Source organism: Podarcis bocagei (genome assembly GCF_964188305.1).
Source record: "Podarcis bocagei genome assembly, chromosome: 4".
In the NCBI taxonomy this organism is placed as follows: Eukaryota; Metazoa; Chordata; class Lepidosauria; order Squamata; family Lacertidae; genus Podarcis; species Podarcis bocagei.
Genome location: NC_138128.1, coordinates 80806199 through 80826842, shown reverse-complemented (window position 1 = coordinate 80826842; position 20644 = coordinate 80806199). Strand labels below are relative to the sequence as shown.

Below are 20644 nucleotides of genomic sequence, written 5' to 3'. Positions count from 1 at the left end.
CTAAGCAACAATCTAAGTTTGATTTCTTCTAATGGATTAGAAGTGGGACGGCAATGGGCTCCAATAGTGAACCCTTCTAAGGTATGCATTTGAAGATGCAGGAAGAAAATAGGATTGATCTGTATGAGGGTCTGCCTTCTTCAGAAAAATGTAGTCACTCCAGTGTTCTCCAAAGGGGAACTCGGAAAGGGAGATAAACCTCATGACTCTGGCTTATTCCCGAAAATAAATCTGTGTGACAGGTAGAACTCAAACTAAACATGTAGATTGTTATGTGCAAGGGAATGGCTGCATAAACAGGCATTTATTGTTGGTCTCTGTTAAAAGTTTTGGTGAACAAAATTAAAAACATTAATAGTGTAAACCCAATTAAGGTTGCAATCCTGTGCACACTTTCCTAGGAGCAAGCACCACTGAACACAGGGATTTCCTTCTGAGTAGCTATGCACAGAATTGCATAGAGACTATCTTAACCACCTGAAAATGTTTCATCTCTTGTGGTTTGCTATGATTTGGCTTACTAGTTTGCTAACCTAATTCATAAGGGAAGAAGACATGAAATATCCTGGCAAATGACTTTATGGAAAATGTTTGAAGAGTCTTCTTACCAAGCTAGAAATTCTAAGATATTCAAAAGGTTAAACAGAAGCTTTGTTTGTTTGTTTTCCAAAGGCAGTGATTTCTGCACAAACCTTGTGTTTACTCACAAGAGGACTGTCATATTATGAGATCATGTTTCACAAATTAAATGTTTGTCTTCTGAAAACAAAGCCCTTGGTTTTCAGGAACTCAGGATAATGTTACAAGTGATTTAATTACTGTTTGTAATAAAAGAAGTTTTGGAAATGGAATATTTAATTTCTTTTCATTTGAAAGATGAATTACTGTTGTTGTCTTCTTATTAATTACATGGAAAAAGCAAATATGCCATTTTGTCTCCATCAAAAAAGAGGCTACATGTTACTAATAAAAGGCCAATAGTCCCATCATTACCTTTAAACAAACGAAAATGAAAAAAGCGCAAAATATTGGTATCATAAAAACTTGGGCAGTATAACAAGATTAGATATTTCCACTGGAAAAATACAGCATGAGGAGGAGATGTGAAACTATTGGGTTACATCCATTAGTTAGAGTAGACCTTTTGATATTAATGGAGCTAAATTAGTTGTGCCCATTAATTTCAATGGGCCTATTCTGAGTAGGATAGCATTGGAGAGAACTCGCTGTTTTTGCCAGACAAGCACATGTATGCCATAATGACTAATTTCAGTTTGATTGCTAGCCTTCTTTTTGTATTCTCGGGTAATTTAGATTAAGGTACTATATGTGTGTGTGTGTGTGTGTGTGTGTGTGTGTGCGCGTGTGTATATATATATATATATTTGTGTATACATATGTAAACGTGTGCATATATAATTAGTATATCCATTTTTAAACTACTGCTCAACTACAGCTATACAGAAGTATTTTGAATATGATTGCATTAGCCATCCTGGGCCCTACAATCAATGGAGGCCCTGTTGGTGGTCATGACCCCATGACAAGGCCTTCATGGTGGTGGTTCCCCATTTGTGAAATGCCCTCCCTGAAGAGATGCATCTGCCCCCCTCATCAACAAAATTCCGGAGGACTTTAAAAACATGCGTGTTCTCTCAATAATTTGATAGCTGAAAGATACTGTTCTTGGAAATCTTGAAATTATTATGGGAGAATGTGACTGTTCTAAAATGTTTTACTTTTCTCTGTGACTCTTCTGAAGTAGCAGAAAAGGGTTTTCAGTTTCTCAGGCTTCCTTGGCGAACGCCCTTCAAACAACCTACAAAAAGCAAAAAAGGGGGGAAGATTATTATAATTCAGCAATTTACTAACCAACGGAAGCAAGGGATGACTTGAATGAACAATTAATTATAGCAATTCTTCAAATATGGAGGCTTTAGAATAGAATTTGATTTAACCTGAGTTAAAGACAGTTAAGGGACGCGGGTGGCACTGTGGGTTAAACCACTGAGCCTAGGACTTGCCAATCAGAAGGTTGGCGGTTCAAATCCCTGCGACAGGGTGAGCTCCCGTTGCTCAGTCCCAGCTTCTGCCAGCCTAGCAGTTCGAAAGCACATCAAAGTGCAAGTAGATAAATAGGCACCACTCCGGCGGGAAGGTAAATGGCATTTCCGTGCGCTGCTCTGGTTTGCCAGAAGCAGTGTAGTCATTCTGGCCACATGACCCTGAAGCTGTACGCCGGCTCCCTCGGCCAATAAAGCGAGATGAGCACCGCAACCCCAGAGTCGGTCACAACTGGACCTAATGGTCAGGGGCCCCTTTACCTTTAAAGACAGTCCAGTATTAGTACTGTACACATCAGTTCCCGACATATCAAAGAAACCTCAAATTTCTTAAGCACTCTGTTGTACAAAGATGCCTGAAATTGTGACATGAAGGCTGGCATCGTTAACCTTGCCATATGGGAATCCCTTGCAGACAATTGCAGAGCCTGGAGACTGTCAGGTAGTGTATCCATAGCAGTGACCAAAGGAAGTATGACCGCTGGGAGGAGCACAGAGAGAAGAAACCCCATAGTGCACCTGTAGCAGCACGTCCAGATGCCTTCATCTGCTCCAGCTGCAGCCAAACATGTCTTTCCTGTATTGGTCTCTACAGCCACAGAAGGTGCTGTAACCCCACAACTGTTTGACTTTATGCCTGAAGGAGTACTACTCCATTGTCTACCAAGATCAATGGACGCCAACAACAACAAAATTACTCACAAGTTCCAAAAATTTAAAATGGCCTAGGACGCATACTGACTTTCTGAGCACACATTCTTCATGAACTCATTGCAATATATTTGATGGAAATATATTAGATTTGTGAGTATATTTCTCATGGGCCACTCAGACAACTGTTGGGTTTTTTTAAAAAAAAAATATTTCATTTTATAATGTATATAAAGCAGAGAACAATTATAAGAAGAAATATAAAGATGAAAAACAGAACTCTAAAACATGTAGAAGTAGTAGCTACACATGAGTTAAAATAACAAAGTCCAAGACTATCAAAATTATCAGATCATCAAGTTTCGTTCCAGATTTGCCAGGCTTGTGACGAGGATTGTCATGAAAATGATTGTTCGGCAGTATATGTCAAAAAGGAATGCCGTATCATAGAAAATGTGTCTTGAGGTTCCAGTCACACAACTACTGAGTATTACTGTATTTTTCGCCCTATAGGACGCACTTTTTCCCCTCAAAAAATGAAGGGGAAATGTGTGTGCGTCCTATGGGGTGAATGCAGGCTTCAGGAAGCTATCCGCAAGCCTTGGGAGCCTGCGGGAGTTCCCGCCGGGATCCCTAGGCTTGCAGATAGCAGCCTGTTCTGGGGGCCGGGGTCGGGGGAAGCTCGGGCTGGGTGGGGGGGGGGATAATTTTTTTTTCTTTATTCCCCCCCCCCAAAAAAAAAACTAGGTGAGCCCTATGGACCGGTGTGCCCTATAGGGCGAAAAATACGGTAATTATTTTTCTTTGCCTGATATTTTCCTGAATTGAATTAGAACTAATATGTTTGATTCCTTTCCTTTCAATGAACAGGAAAGTGTTGTAATTTTCCTATTCCTGGAAAAGGAGCTACATGAATTACATGAATTAGTTTTTCAGGTGCTATGCTGTTCCTGTGTGTAGACCATTTGTGTATGAGCAGTTTCATACGCAGTTAACCAACTGCAGTGACATCTGCATTGGCTTTAGTGGTAAAGAACTCAGAATCTAATTCTAGACTATCTGAAGAGCTATCTACATCCCCTCAAGTGAAAAGATTACTTTTACTGACTTACACCTCAATGGTGATGTTAGGAAGGAAAAATTTCACTACTCAAGAAACATTCCCAATTCTTCTTCTTCACTGCATTTTAAAGCTTTAGAAAACTGCACTCTAAAAAAACACCTCGCGTTTAAATAAATTCTTTTATGAAAGCCAACCTAAGAGACATCCTCTATTTTTAGTGATTAAGGAAGAACATACTTTTACCTCAAATCATCATTTAAAATAAAAATAAAAATGTGTCATGTACCTTCCAGCAACCTGCCCTTACACTGCTTAATCTGATTTTAGAAAGACGAAAAACGTCTTTATGGGTAGCATAATGCAATTTGCCTGGAGAGAAAAATTGTGGGGACTTCAGAAGCAGAATGCCTCTAGTTGCATGTTCGCTAAAAGATATCAGATATAGTAAAAGCCCTTTGGGGGATGCAATCTCGTTTTTAAAAACTATTCTTGAAATACTGAAATGTTAACTGGGAATGGAAAGTGACGTAATAGCATCCAACTAATTCCATTTGTTAGAAAGGCAGACAAGCTTTTACAGTATACAAAACAAAAAGAACAAAAAGAACCCATTACCCTTCAGGTTTTCAGTACTGAAATGTATTTCGGTTTTTTAGTTTGCAGAAGTTAACTTACATGAAAGGCACAATAAGGAAAAAATAAGGGTGGGTTTCAGCTAACAAACTCTGTCAGCAGACGTTCTGCACTTCCTCCCCACTTGTCCCACCCACCACATGCTCCCCACCCCCAAAGTGAGCCACCTGCAGGGGGGAAGAGAAGAGGGTTTGTTCTGCCTGGCAAGCTGAAATGCTTGTACAGACAGAATCTTTGTCACACTGCAATATTGAATTCTACTTATTTTAAAGTAGACAGCAATTTAAAAAAAGAAAAAGGGATTTCTCGTGGTTTAGTTGACCTTGAAAATAACTATATTTCATGCTTTTATTCTGCCCAGTTTTTAACGTTCAGACTCACAGTTTTTACACTGAATTGTTTCACAAATAAATAAAATATCAATTCAATTTCCATTGTACTTTCTCTCTACTTTAGCTGATTTCTCTATCTCCCTGCCCTTTCAGGGGGAAGGACTACTTCTTCCTTCCTTGGCCACTGTTGGCCCTACATAGAAGACTGGGGAAGAGGTCCTGTATACTGCTCTTCCATCAGCAGCTCCAACGACCACCTCACTGAGCATAACACATGCCAGGAGTTGTTAATATCATCCATTTGATGAAATCTACATGCTACAATGCATTTCCTGCCAATGAGGAGTGAAGACAAACTCTAGTGAAATCCTTGGAATTGACATGTTTTGTGTTGTTTTAATTGTTATACCGTGTGTTTTTTACCAGGGACATTTCTTTGAGAACTTTTTTTCCTTGAAAGGCTGTATATCAGTAAGTATCAATAAATAAAACCAAGTTTGTGCACAAGACATTATAGGTCATACTTGTGCAATCTGCATAGCTCAATTTTGTGGTGTACAACTCCACCAATCCTATTTTGCACATTTTACATTGTTGTAAAGATGGAAAACAGGAACCAGCCTGAACAGGCAAATCATCTTAGATATTATAGTTTCAAGAGAAGTTTACAAACACAAGAAACTGGTTCACTAGTAAGAACTTAATCATGCCTGCGTGTTTGTAATGAATGTCAAAATAAATGAGTCAGGACAGTCATAGTAGCCAGGGATGCTCTAAGCAATTAACACATTGATCCCCACCCCACCCACAACTCTGAATGACAAGAATACATGAGTATGTTTTATTACAGTTTCTCAAGCCACACTGCAGCCCAATCCCAAAGCAATTCCCTGATTGGAATTCAGATAATCAATTTACTAATGCAAGAATCCAGCAGAAAAACAAGTCATTTAAGAAATAAATCTCATTATGGAGCAGTCTAAGTAAAAGACAAAGCTCAGCAAGCCCGGCTTTACATTGCAGTAATTGATAAATTACTTGCAGTTGCATATTTCCCTCCAGTACGCCACTTTTGTCCAGAACAAGATGCTCTGTCAAACTGCCACATGGCTACTTCAATTTAGAAGAGAGATGTAAAACTTGAACAGGGCTGATCATTGCTGCAATCCACAATTTGTCTTTGACCTTCCAGCCTCTGAATAAATACAGCAGCAATATTAATCAAATTGAAGACATTTTAAATAGAGATTTAAGCATTCTGAAATAATATGGAGACAGATATGAGAGAATGCCAGAGGTCTTCAAAATGCAGGGTATAGTAGGAGAAATGCAACCAAGGTTGTCCAGCTACTACTATGGTTCCGATTCGGTTTTGATCATGTTCTGAATATGGTGCTCCTGCTGTTATTCCCCTTATTCATCTGCTACTGGAAGCCTAGGTTTTATGCTGTTTGTGTTTCTATTGTTACTGGTTTATGGCAAGCTTCCCTTTTCGAAAACTGTTTCTTATTTTATGTCCTGTTAGTCACTTTGACTTTCCTTTGCAAAGAAAAGATAAAACTGGCATCAATTTCCAGGTAAATTTGTAATATTCTGATAATATTTTCCACCATTTTTTGAGCCCCTGCCTTGCCCAAGTATTAAGTAGGCTTATCATTCCTTATTTTGCAGTTGATGCATAGGGCTGGCAAGAAAAAACTCCTATTTGTGTGGTCTGTATTATGAAAGGAGGATTGCATTCAAGGAAGTCATACTCATAGGGGACTCACCAAAATCAATGAACCTGGTCAACGTAAGTCCATTACTTTTGATGAGTCTGCTCTGAGTAGGACTTAGTTGGATGCAATGCAGAGGACTTATTTTAGAAATCATTTTTCAGCAGCACTTTGTCTTTTCCTCCTCTAACATCTAAGTACTGCTTTTCACATCCAGCAGTGAATTAGGCAGTCAATTGAGCATAAAATGGGTGTTTGCAGATTACTTTTTTTTCTTTTTTACAAAATTGAGAGACATGAGAATTATTCACTACCCAATTAGATTTTATGCTTTCAGATGAGATAGCCTCAAAGCAGCTTGAAATGATGTCACACACAAAGTGATGTAGAAAACAAACCTTTAGTTATGGCTGCAAGTCTTTTCAAGTTAATTAAGTAAATGAGCTTCAATTTCTCTATTTACATAGAAAGTAGCTTAGAGGCTTTAGATTCCCCTGGCTTCAAGCTTAAGGAACACACCTCAACCATTTAACCTCACAGGCAATATCTTCTTAGGTTTATTGCAGTCAAGCAAATGTCAGGTGTAATATCATCTCCACACAATTAAAAATATTGTCTTGTTTCATCTAAAAGTGAATTATTTCATGCACTTTCCACATTGAAGCCATTCCCCCGCCACCGCGCTCCACAATGTGTGATAACCCATGCCACACACTGCTGCTCACTGCTGCATGCCAACACATTCATCATTCCTAACCACTGGGCATGATGGCTGGGTTGATGGGAATTGGAGTTCACAACAGCTGAAGAATACCACGTTGGCAACCTCTGTACTAGCCAATAAAGAACAACAGGCTATTGTATTTTTCATACAATTCACACTTGAGGTAGGTCTTTAGAACCAGTTTTAGGCCTACATACTGCACCACTCTGGCTCCTGAAAACATCCAGGTGTTTGAAACCGGTTTATATGTAGACGGTAAACAGAATCAATTTTCATAAATATAATATGGAGCTTTATCCCCTAATCAGATTACTCTGAACAAATGAAAAAAAATCCCACAGAGAATACTCATCAATGTTATCAAATGGATGTTTATGGTAAGAGAGAATTACATTACAGCTAAATTAGATTGTCCAATCTCCCTGTGTAAACACAATATGCAACATAATAGTTTCCTTTCTTAAAGCTATTCCATAAAGGTGCATATATCTTAACTAGTGTACATTTCCCCACTCTCCCATTTTTTAAAAAGAAGTTAACAAACTTTCCTTGTTGACACTAAAATGATGTCAGGGAGTATTGCTTCTGCTACCTTTAAACAAAAGAAGCATATTCTAGTTTTAAGCTTAATATTTGCATAAAAAATCATATTCAGAATTGTGCTTCAAGAAAAGAAAAGAAGGATCGATCAGGAATTTTCTACTTGATGTGAATGCAGTTTTGTTAATGAAACTTAAAAATGACTGAAATTAGGGAGTGAGGGCACAAAGGCTCTTATACAAATCTTTTGGATCAAAATAAGCAGGGAGGGGGAAAGAGGCAGTTACAGTAATTATATACTCTCTGATCTCTATCTGTATTTGGACTACAATTCCCATCATCCATGACTAGCTAAGGATGATGGGAGTTGTCGTCCAAAAACAGCTAGAGACCCAAGTTTGGGAAACCCTGAGCTAGATTAACAAAGGAAAGTAACCCCTCCCCCATTTCTGGTTTTGCTGCCATGTACGTTTTGATGTTTTTATACAATAAGTTTGATACAATAAGAGTAGCTGTGCTAACTGATGTTCAGTGCTGCCTTGAGCGATTGGGAAAGGTGGGGTATAAATGGTTTGAAAGGCTTTTTCAGCCAGTTTCTCTCACAGATTCTAAATAGCAGGCCAGTCTTTTGACCTGGCTTTCAATAACTGAAGTTTTTAAAGAAACTACACGGGAGGAGCAACACTACAGCCACTTACTCAGGTGTAAGTCCCACAAAACTCAAGAGACTTGCTTCTGAACAGATATGCATAAGATTGCTCTGTGAATTAGCATGATCCCCTTTAATTTATAAGACTTTAAAAAAAAAATAAAGCGCCACATGTACACAAACCAAACAATCACCTACATTCCCAAAATAGTTATTTAGGCAAAATATTACACATGTGATATATCACAGGATGTTTTTTTAAAAAATCCCCAGAATACACCTTTCTCAAGTGGTTATTTTTACACCAGCAAATATTTGATTTGCCTTTCATTCTTCTGCAAAAATCACAGAAGAAAAGCAATATGGAAACATTTTTAGATACTTACTATTGGCAGAAATCTAAGTGAGATTGGCAACAAAGGCCAGAGGAACAATGAAATTTGGAATGTCCCCTTGCAATAAAAGCCTGGTCCTTCATATGTTTACTCAAAAGTAAATCCAATCAAGTTCAATGGGGCTTACTCCCAAAAAAGTTGTCCACAGGATTGTAACCTAAAGGGGTCTTCCAGGCAAAGTAGCTTGCAAGTGTCATTCATTCTGAGACAGTATGTATGCCTGATTTCTGCTCCCTGTTGCAATTCCTGTGTTGTTACCCCCTCACTGGTATTATCTGAAAGCAGTCTAATAAAAGAAGAGAGAAAGTCCTTATGTTCCAATTCCAATACATAAAGATTCCTAAAAATTCTGTCAGCTGGATGTTTCAAAGCACTTTGGATCACTTGCTGTCATCAGCATGTAAGAGTACCAAGCAATGGTATACTTGAGAAGATTTAAGGGAAATAAAATACATAGTGTTCTCAACCTTTTGTACCAAGTGTCTCTTGTTTTGATAAAACAGATTGATGGTCCTGTCAGATATCAAGACATGCAACTGAGAGTTTTCTGTTTAATATGTACATATTAAATGTGTCATTTCATTTTATTACCTAAAATGGCCAGGCCCTACACAATGTAAAAATGATATTTCCTAAGAGAAGGAATATATCCATCTAGGGAAGGTGCTAAACCTAATCTGCCAAGCACGTCTTAGCATACAATTGATTTATTTTTATTTATTTATTGAAAGCGGGTGCAGCTATAAACAGAATGGTTGATGTAATTTTACTTAAGTGTTTACAAGCAACAATTTGATGTAACCCTGTGATCTGAGGATAGAACTCCTAATTTCTTTTCTACCCAGGTGTATGCTTTCATAAGAGACCCTCACTAAGCATTTTGTAGAACTTTTGGTGGCTGTCACCTATTTTAACTACAAGTAGCTGTGAATGCACTATGCTCCCAGAAAGGGCTGTGTCCAATGTGATAAAAAACAAAACAAAAAACCAAGCATGTATAACCCTGAACAGCAAAGAAGAGGACAAGGGGACAGCAGTTAAAGAACCCCCCAATCATCTAAGCTGGTCTACCAACAAACACACTTTCCACTGCCATGTCAAGACAGATAAAATCTATGCGCTGGGCTTTAGTTTTGGAATCACTGTTTCATTATGCATTGAAAGGTTTTAACTGGGTTCAAATAAAATCTGAAATTAACACAAGCATGTTAATATATACCTTTAAAAGCTCTTATAACTAGATTCCTAAGCTTCTATCAATGATTTGGATCCTAAGATAAGTTAACTTGAAGGAACATTTCCAGTCTCTTCTTTGCCCTGTAGCCATCTGCACCCCTTCTCAAAAGTATCTTGAACAGGTTCTGGTGGGGTGAAGGGGTTTCTGAGAAATGTGGGAAAGGGCATAAGGGTTGCTAGACCCCTAAATTGGGTCCATCTGATTTGGGGCAAATTCTGCCCTCCACCAAGCAACCCTCTGTGTCCTATCACACATTTTCAACAAGAGAATTTGTTGCCTTCATGTCTTGACTCTGGGCTTCTCAGAAGCATCATCCTGGCCACTAATGGAAATAGGATGCAGTGCAAGATGGACCTTGAGTCTGATATAGCAGGGCTGTTCTTATAAATGGGGAAGTGTTGAAGGAAGTGACAAGTGAGGGGAAGGACCACTATTAGAACTGAAGCGGTGAGCATGATTACGGTAAATGGAAGGAAATTAGCACTCTAACAATAAAGATTATCTTCACCAATTATGAATAGTGCTGCTCATTTTAAGCTCCATAACATTTCCATCAATAACTTTAGTCTCAGATCTACTTTTCCATATTTTCCAAATCTCACAAAACAGGTTTGTCAGGAATCATTTCCTATTTTAATGAGATTCTTTCAGGAATTAGCAATACAATATGGACAACTTCTCCCCTACAGCAAGACACCCCTGAGTATCAGCTACTTAAACTGGCACCATACCTGTTGAAGTTAATATCTGGATAGCTAGAATATTCTGATTTCATCTTGGCATTTCGCCGGGGGAAAGTGCAGAAGAAGGCATTTGCTAGCAAACTAGCAGTCTGCTCCTGTGACATGGTGATGGAGTGGTTCATTTTTTGTTTCAGTAGAGGTACTGGCTAACAAAAGGGCAGAAAGATGGACATAATTAGTTTAGCAATTCAAAAAACAAAAACAGAACCATCACCCAGAACCCAGAAGAACAAAATTACATTTACTAATTTAGAGCAAAAGTAATTTAGGGGCCTTAGTGGGTTCTTAAATCAGCAGCACCATTAAAATCAAGAGCTTTTTATCCAAGATGATTGGGAAGCCTTGTTTGACGAACTGGAGATTTCTAATCAATAACAACAAAAAATGTCAAACAAAGCACCACTAGCCTGAACAAAAAGGAAGCATCCATAGGAACAACGGATGCAATATGATTAATCGTGAAGGAAAAATAAAACATCAGGAGATTGCAACAGCTGTATTTTACAGTCTCCCTGTCACAGATTAAAGAAAATGGGCAATTACAGCAATCACAGCAAAAGAAGACAGCAGGATGATACAAAACAACATAACTAAGGTATTCTTTGATTTTCTTGCTATAACTAAGAGCAAAAAAAAATCAAGCTTCAAGAAAAACCACATAATGCTTCATTCAAACACTACCATTGTTATATGTTTATTCTATAAATTAGCTCCCAATACTCAAAATAGAGAAGAAAGGGAAATACATGAGCCAGATGCTCTGATTCTGGCTCATGGAGACCATGGTTCAATGTTAAGTGAGAACTAGGCAATTTAAAATTATTTTGTGCAGCTACTTTAAAATGCACAGTTAGAATTAATCAGTAAAGGGATTTCATACCTTTTCTACAGATTTTCCAAATCTCCTTATTCTTCCTTAGTTAAATATGAGCTTTTCTGATTTATGAGAAATCAATAGTTTTGCCTTTATTCCATTAACTGAAGTGTAGCTATTAAAACTTAACTGTTTGTATCTAGGATGGCTTTTGGAACGACTTCTAGAGATCCATACATGTGAACAACTTTTAGCAGAATTCATAAGCTGTTCCAAGTTAGTAGTCTGAGCTACAACCAAGATTCCTGGATGGATTCAGCTTAATGTATCATCTCTGAACAATCTTCAAATATGTATATTTCTAAAGGCAGAGGTGGGGAACCTCCAGTCTGTGGCAAAATCTTGGTCCTCCGTGGCATCAGGGGTGGAGGTGAGAGGGCAACGTAAGGGCAGGGCTTTGAATGAACTATCAGGATAAGTAGCTGCCTTTGGAAAGATTGCCTGCATTCAGGACTCTTAAAGGAGAAACGATGTCTGAGCAGCTACCTCCCTTTTCCTTAAAACAAGGAAGCACTTTAAGGACTGGACATGGGTCTCCAAAAGGAGGAGAAGGGGCTGTTAGGGAGATCCTGTTGGAGGCAGAGGTGGGGTAGGGGGAGCAAGCCAGCAGAGGGAAGTAGGGTGGGGGGTAGAGTCCATGGGTGGCAATATTCAAAAGGGGCTGGGCCAGAGTTGTCCCTGGCAAGAACAGTGAGAAGAACAAGGAAAGACAGAGCTGAAGGCCTGCAGAACTTCCCTGAGCGCTAGGAAGGACAAGCTTTTTGCAGCTTTTCCTATCTGAAGGGGTTCGCATTGTTGCCATAACATGCTACCCCCAATTGAAGGATATAATGTGCAGGACAACCTAGTCTAATGGACTTGGGAGCTCTGGAGAAAAAGCATGAGGTCCCTGAGAAATATGAAGGTATCAGCCCTTGTGTAATTATTATACAGGACGGGGTCCAAGAAGGTACCAATGTTGGACAAACTCTTTCCTGCCATTAAAACTACTGCTGAGAGGTCCTTTGAGGTGACATGGGTTTAGAGGTTAGAAATGAGTCACTCCAGTCAAACTGCTTCTCACTGAATCAAGAATAAATATTGTTTTTTTTGCCACAAGGGTCTGTGCCAGTATATAGATTCAAAGGAACCTTGGGGTTTTGAATTTACCCTCCTTGCAGGAGTATTGTCTTCACAACAAAACAGCTTTAAATACAGAATTATTTGTGGATCTCAGAGCTCTGCTGTTTTTACGTTTTTAAAATAATACAGCTGTCAAAAAGCCGTGTTAAAAAAAGGACTGAAAAATATTCTACTTACTTTTTTCCTGAAAATATCTTTGTCAGCATTTAACTAAGCATAAATGTTGTACTCCAATATTGGGTTTTTTAAAAGTGTATTACTGGGGGAAGGGGGGGGAAATGGGCCCCACAATTACACAATTATTACTTGGATACAAAATATTATTATTTAAATTGAAATTAAGATGTTCACCTGATCAAATATCACTGTAAAATATTTCCGACTGCAATCCTAACCCCTTACCTTAAAGCCCCATTAAATTCAATGGGCTTTACCCATGAGTAGATATGGTTAGGACTGAAGCCTTACTTGTGCATGCAATGACATACTGTGCGCAAAATACCATCACTGTGTTACACTTGAGTTTGTACAAGAAGTGACAAATCAAGAATTTTCAGAAAGCAAGGAGTTGCTTTAAGCAACAACAATGATTTCACAACCAGTTATCCTTCTGTACGTTAGAAAGACCGGAACAAAAAGAAGCCACCTGAAAATGCCAGCTTTCTGACTATTCTAGCACATCTCTCCAGTGTATGCAAGATTTTGATATATAGCTCAAATCAAGGTTCAGAAATGGGATAGCGCATTTTTAATGTCCTTTTATATTGTTATGGATGTGTGGTGTCTTCACTATTCCCTAGGCCTCAGCTCAACAAGGCAAGTACCACGTATCAGGACCTTGGCATTTTGACCTCAACCATTCGTGGTGGTGCACAGCAAATTAATCTGCTACAGAGAGTATACTTAAGATGCGTCCACTAACCTGGGTGCAGATGCTAGGCAAACAGAGTGCAAGCTTCACCATATCGGGCAAAATGGACTGAAACAAATGCTGAGCCTCTGCATCTTCAAGCACCTAGAATGCAAATAAGAGGGTGGATTTAGGCCTAGTATTAGGAATATGGTCTGCCAAATTAGTCTCTCTGTACAGCAACTGGCTTTTCAAGACAAAGTCATTTCTCAGTGCAAGCATTTTTAAAAGTCAAATGTACAAACATAAAACTCGGGAGCCCTTACAATTCAGCCTCTAATGCTACAGTAGAATCAGTGTTTGGCACCAAGTCAAACCTGAAATGTTTGGCACTATATTTTTAAATTTTATTTCTGCAACAAAAGTGCATGGGAATGTACTAAAATGAAAGATTAAGATTCTCGGAATTTAGAAGGGTGGACACATCACAACAAACTCTTTAAGAACCATTCTTGGCACTCAACTCTTCCATCTTCCTGGAGAACATAACCTGGATTTTCATATACAACCTGGAAATCAAGACCAGACATTTTCAATCCTGAATATTTAACAATCCTGAACTTTAAAAGTAAGGCTATTATTCTAACAACCCACTCAGATGTTTGGCGTGTGCATCAGTTTGGAAGCAAAACAGGGCTATTCAGAATAAGGAAGTTGACTCCCTGAATATGCAGAAGTTCATAAATTAAAAGGAAAAAGATTACAAAAAACCCAGAAGTGGCCCTGAGAGCTTCCACGAATATGGAATGTTGCGGGCAGAGAGATAAGAAAATACAATAGTCTTTAACTAATTTCATGTCTGGAAAGGATAGTTCTAGACTCCCAATGAACACCAAAGACAAGAACTCTGAATCATTTTGAAGGGGAGGGGCACACTAGCTTAGGGGGAAGGGAAGCACAGTTCCTAGGTTACAGAGTATTCCCAACTATATTTGCAGACCCTGGAGGCAGTTTGCTTTGGGTGGGGGAAGGCTGTGGGAGGCTTTGCAAAGCAGTCCTGCTACTTTTTCAAATAGGTGTACAGTACACTATCCACTAAGAAAGTGTGGTACCTAGCAGCCAAGACCAAATGACACCAAATGTTTTTGTCCCTAAGGACTGGGGTTCTCTTCACTCAAGCAGACAGTTTGCTGTACTTGGCTCTTCCTTGCAGCCGAGACCGGGGGGGGGGGGGGCAGGGGAGAGAGAGAGAAATGGGGAAGGATTGGTGATGGTATTAAGATGCCCCCTCCCCAGCCTTTAGATTTTCATTGTCAGCCTTGACAATGTCCCTCCAAACCTCTCTTCTCTACAACCCAACTTGACTGGCTTATGCTTACATTGAATAATGTCTATCTATCAAGTACCTTAAAAACAACAACATTCGAGCATGACAAACAAGAAAAAGAACAAGTCTCTATTCACAATCTAATCAGACAACATGAACAAAAATAAAAAGGGAAGAAATGGAAGATGATACCATCTAAAAATACCAGTAAAATAAATTGCAAAACAATCAGATTTTTATCTTATGAACATTTCATGCACCACACAATTACAACTTCATATTTTGCAGCTGCATAGCCTAGAAAACTACGCTTTGAATTTTAGGCTTGCAACAGCTGGCAACCACATAATATTGAGAAGGAACAGTACTATTAGATTTAAGGTTTTGTTTGAGGGTTTTTCTCTTCTCCATTTCACAAATCATCATCTAGACTGCAAGCCAGGAGCTGTGTTACTTTATAATATTTGTAAGATGCTTAGATGATAACAACAATAACACATCCTGCACAAGGCACATAGTGAAGAAAGTCTATTAATTCAAAGTAATTTTAAGTGGGGGAATGCATCTGCATAGAGAAATCATAACAGTTAGGAAAATGAAGAAGCTATCAAACTGATCCAAAAGCTTTCACAAAATGTAAGAGCGCACTAAAATTCCTCATTGCTCTCAACTACAGGCATGGGACACGAGAGTAATTTCAATTGTCAGTTGAGATGAACAAGTGTGGGGAAGTGGTTAGAAATGTCAGATTAGGAGCAGGGAGACTGGAGTTCAAATCCCCACTCAGCTATGAAGCTCACTAGCTGACCCTGAGGAAGCCATTTATCTCTACCTTCAAATCCTGTTTGTGAGGATAAAGTGGAGCTGGGGAAAGAAGAAAAAATATTTATGCCACCTTAAGCTCCTTGGAGGAAAGGTGAAATACAAACGTGCCAAATAAATAAACGCAATAAATTTCAGATGCCAAAAAGCTATTATTCTCTGTGTGACCAACCCATGCCAATGAACGTTGACTTGAGGGGGGGGGGGCTACAAGAAGATCCATGCATTCCTTGGCATCCACATGCATTTTCTTCATGGATGAAGACTTGTAAATTTTATGGCACAGTTCTTGCAATATTCTAATAAGTCTTCTGTTTATTTATGTATGACCTACATACTTCCACAGTGATCCCTATTTTTGGAAACAGATTTCTTTGTTACACAAATTGCATCAAATAAGAGTCTTTAGGCTGTAAAATAGCACTTTAACAGCCCCTAGGCTTTAATTGTAAGAGAGAAATTCAAAACTGTGGAGGTGTTCTGCCAAAGTAAACATATTCCCAAGTAGTAACATATTGGAATGTTAAAGGTTGAATTTGGATTTCAGGAGGCAATATAAAACAAATACATATAAATTTAATTCAAAGAAAGACATTTAACCTTAAGCATCTATAAGACTGTCAGCTTCTGATAGTTCTTCTCCTTTGGGTAGCACTTCCTGTCTTTTAAAACTGACACATGAATAGTAGCTGCCATGCTTTGTTGACTGCCACAAACTCTATAGTCTCACTCATCTGGTGACAGATTATGGCACTGGACTTTGTCACAGCTGTCAACACTTCAACCTTTCCCTTATGCAGCTCTGGAAGTAAATGCAGTAAGAGCACAGGAGACTTCCCCCTTGAAACAGAACCACAACCAACAATTTCAGAGAACAGGTTTGGAAAACAAATAAGAACTGCACTTGCTCTGTTTAAAATGGGTATTTTATTTCTTTTTAACTCACCTCCATCAAAGGATTCCAGGGCAGTATACGGAATTGCAAATAAAATTAATTCACACCACGTATAAAAAAAATTAAACCAACAAATAAGCATACAAAATACAACAAGACAAAACACTAAAAACGGAACACAATTCCAAAAAACTACAATCAACTACAATCTAAAATGCCTGGGCAAATAAGAAGGTCTCTTGACACCTGCTTCATCCTGCTTTGGTCTGCCTGAATGTAAAATGGTCTTTCATTTACTTGCAGCAAATAAGTTAATCAATTAGCAAACTAGCACATTAGAATAAATGCATCAGGTATTAAGAATAAGGACATGTATAGGTTTGCTAAGGACCAGCCTCCAGAGGCTGCTCTTGTAGCATCTACCTAGACAAATATGGCCACCAGTCACTTAAGAATGAAAAGGGTTTATTGTTATTTTATTTTTATTATTTAATGAATTTATATACTGCCATGGAGCTCAGCCAGATCCAAAATAGGAAGTTATGTAGGATCTTGAACCTCTAAAAGCAAGGGCTTATTTGGTTTAGACTTGCCACATGGTGCAACAAGCAGGTATCTGAAAGCAAATGTATGATATGGGTACCTTTATCAGAGCAAGCTGATGCTACTCAGCTACTGAGTGGATCTATTCAGACTTAATGTTGTTTATCATTACATGCATGATAGTCAGAATTGTGTCTCTCCCCTCCCCTCTTGTGGTACAGAGGTTTTAACTGTAAATTGACCACAGTTGAGTATTCTGTCTGAAAATTAAAATGTGGTTAATCTTAACTATGGTTGGTTGAAGCTAGACAGCATCAAACACTACGGCTTCAACCCATCATACTTAAGACTAACTAGTGCGTCCAGATTCAGACAATACTTATTCCAACTCTCAGTACCACAGCATAATGTATGAAGCAGCCCTTTGTCACCAATTACTGCTCAAGTTCTACCTTCAGGATTCAACTACAGTGGTACCTCGGGTTACATACGCTTCAGGTTACATACGCTTCAGGTTACATACGCTTCAGGTTACAGACTCCGCTAACCCAGAAATATTACCTCGGGATAAGAACTTTGCTTCAGGATGGGAACAGAAATCGTGCTCCGGCGGTACAGCAGCAGCAGGAGGCCCCATTAGCTAAAGTGGTGCTTCAGGTTAAGAACGGACCTCCAGAACGAATTAAGTTCTTAACCCGAGGTACCACTGTATTGAATACTGAAAACAAGAATATGCATTTTTCTTTAATGACACTGGTATTTTTTGAAACCTGCAGGAAAAGGGCTATTTGTTACTTTTTCTTCACATATAATAACACTGCAGTACTGTTCATAACCCACCCCCCAACACACACACTTCCAACCACTTTTTATCCATATCCTATTATAGTATATTGGTTGTCTCATCTTCTGAGCAACCTACACTTTGAAACAAAGTTGTATGATAGTATAAAACCTAGACTATATCCATCTTACCACCTAAGAGATGTCAGATCACAGACAGATACCATTTTTTAAAACTCTCATTTTAAAGCAAATTTTATTTCTCAGGAAAGGTACCTTGTTTACACAATACCGTGTGCCACTCACCAGAGAAATTACTTGAGTGAGTCTTACCAAGGTTAGTACATGAGTGATTGCTTACATGAAACCTAGTTTTAGCTCTGATCACCAAAGACCTGTATCAGCAAGAGTCCTGCTCATTTTAATGGGAATTTGCTCAGGCAGATTACACTTGAGGACTGTGCTGAGGATTCAAGGAGCTCAGCATATTATAAACAAGAGGTTAACAGCTCTAGGCCGAACAACTGTGACCTGCAGCTTCACAAAACAAATGTTCATCGTGCGGTAAAAGTGGGCTTGATAAGCAGCACCATAAGTAATGATCTCATAATTTTATAAACTGATCCTCCCAAATGCAAACCCTGAGCACACTTGACATCACAAAGGAGAAGCAAGGAAAGATAGCATGGGACAGAAATGCTGGTGTGAGTTTTTAAACTGTACAGTGGTACCTCGGATTACATACGCTTCAGGTTACATACGCTTCAGGTTACAGACTCCGCTAACCCAGCAACAGTGCTTCAGGTTAAGAACTTTGCTTCAGGATGAGAACAGAAATCGTGCTCTGGTGGCGCGGCAGCAGCAGGAGGCCCCATTAGCTAAAGTGGTGCTTCAGGTTAAGAACAATTTCAGGTTAAGTACGGACCTCTGGAAAGAATTAAGTACTTAACCCGAGGTACCACTGTAATCTTGACAGACTAAACTAAGCATGTGATGCACCACACAAAAATGGCTTCACTTTCTCCTCTGTCTGCCCCATTTTAAATCAAAGGATGCTTGCTAACTGATTGATATTCCCCTTAAGAAGATGAATGTCTCCCTCAGACCAGTTGCGATTGCATAAGCTCAAACACACACATTCCCTACTTTTAAAAATAAAGGGGGTTTTGCTTGCTGGATTTTTTATAAACTAAGTGCCATGACTGATTAGGAATTGTCTTTACATGTGGCCATTTACTGCCGCAGCATTCTTTAACAAAAGGAAGTTTCTCCTGCTATGTTAAATGAATACAAAACACAATTCCAGGAAAAAGCCTGTCTGCTGAATTCAAAATGAGTTGCTGTTTTCTGTTTGAAAACTGACTACAGTTTTCCCCAAAACGACAGTCACCTGCTTCTCAGTATAGCATAGCTTTCATATTATTTTAAGCCATATGATTATTTCTGCATCAGAAAGACATTCCTTATTTTTAACACATTTCAGAACAGAATCAAACAAAATTAATAGGCATCATAAATGTGATTCCAGAAAAGAACTTAACGTAAAAGTGTGTTCTCAGCTAGCACTGTCTCTCCTATCTCAACAGATAGCCCCAGACTGTCTTTATTATGACGTATTATCTATTCACACAAAATCTGGTTATTATCCTGCATCTTCTAGCGCAATTATCCCATCAATTTCTAACTGAAGGAAGTCCAATAAGAAATGTGATAGGAAATTGCACTGGAAAGTATGGGGCAACCGTCACCAGCTGCCAATGCCTCATAACCACAAATGTGCCAGGAAGACTACTCAATAAGCAGATGACGTTGTATAACCTCTGTGCAAGTTTTATATGAATGTTCAACGGCCAGCTGGTCTGGAAACTCCACCAGCAGCCCTTGATGCCCTGCTGGTCCTCAACCTGGCTTTCAAGCAGTCACTTGACTGGCCAGCAAAAAAGGAAGAAAGGATCAGCTCATTCTAAAAATATTTTTTACAGAAGCTTCACTACCTGGTTTCATGGAGAAAATTCTTACTATCCACAGTCAATGAAGTGTCCATTTACAAAGCCTAGTCTACATGGGCCATGTATTAGCAGAGGCCGCTGAGTAAAAAACGCTTCAGCCTGAGGTCATTTCTTGAGATTGGAGGCAGAGCCATCTGAGCAAACCAAGAACCATGAAGGTGACTCCAGAAACCTGAATCAAATATCACTTGGTTGTATCCATGACAGCATGAGCGTAGAGATGACTTGCCCAAGAGGAGTTTCCTCCTCCCTTCTCCAGACTACACTCTCCTGAGTCCCCTGAAAAGCTTCTCTTGAGCCAACTCTCAGGAAAGTTTTGGGATATGGGGCCACAGTAGGAAGAGTAAATGGAGAAAATTGGTTGAGATTGCTTATTGTGCATTGGATGCATTGGCCCACAAAATAATGCTAATTCCAATTTCTAACATTTCAGGTTAAAGAAATACTCAAGACTACCAGCACAATACAAATGCATCCTCTAAACCAGGGGCAGCCAGTGTGATGTTCTCCTGATAACGCTGGACTACAACTCCCATAATCTGCCGCCATTGGCAATACAGTGGTACCTCGGGTTACATACGCCTGAGGTTACATACGCTTCAGGTTACAGACTCCACTAACCCAGAAATATTACTTCAGGTTAAGAACTTTGCTTCAGGATGAGAACAGAAATC

At 39.1% G+C, this 20644-nt stretch overlaps 1 protein-coding gene across 1 annotated transcript in view; it reads right to left on the bottom strand.

Annotated features, from left to right (window-relative positions):
- PARG (poly(ADP-ribose) glycohydrolase) overlaps nt 1–20644 on the bottom strand; it is a 69528-nt gene that overhangs the window by 20884 nt on the left and 28000 nt on the right. Inside the window, exons 8-10 of the mRNA XM_081190837.1 lie at nt 13664–13756; nt 10734–10891; nt 1740–1819 (exon numbers count right to left, since the gene is read on the bottom strand). Of these exons, the coding sequence (XP_081046963.1) occupies nt 1740–1819; nt 10734–10891; nt 13664–13756 (331 nt within the window). The remainder of the gene's footprint in view (nt 1–1739; nt 1820–10733; nt 10892–13663; nt 13757–20644) is intronic.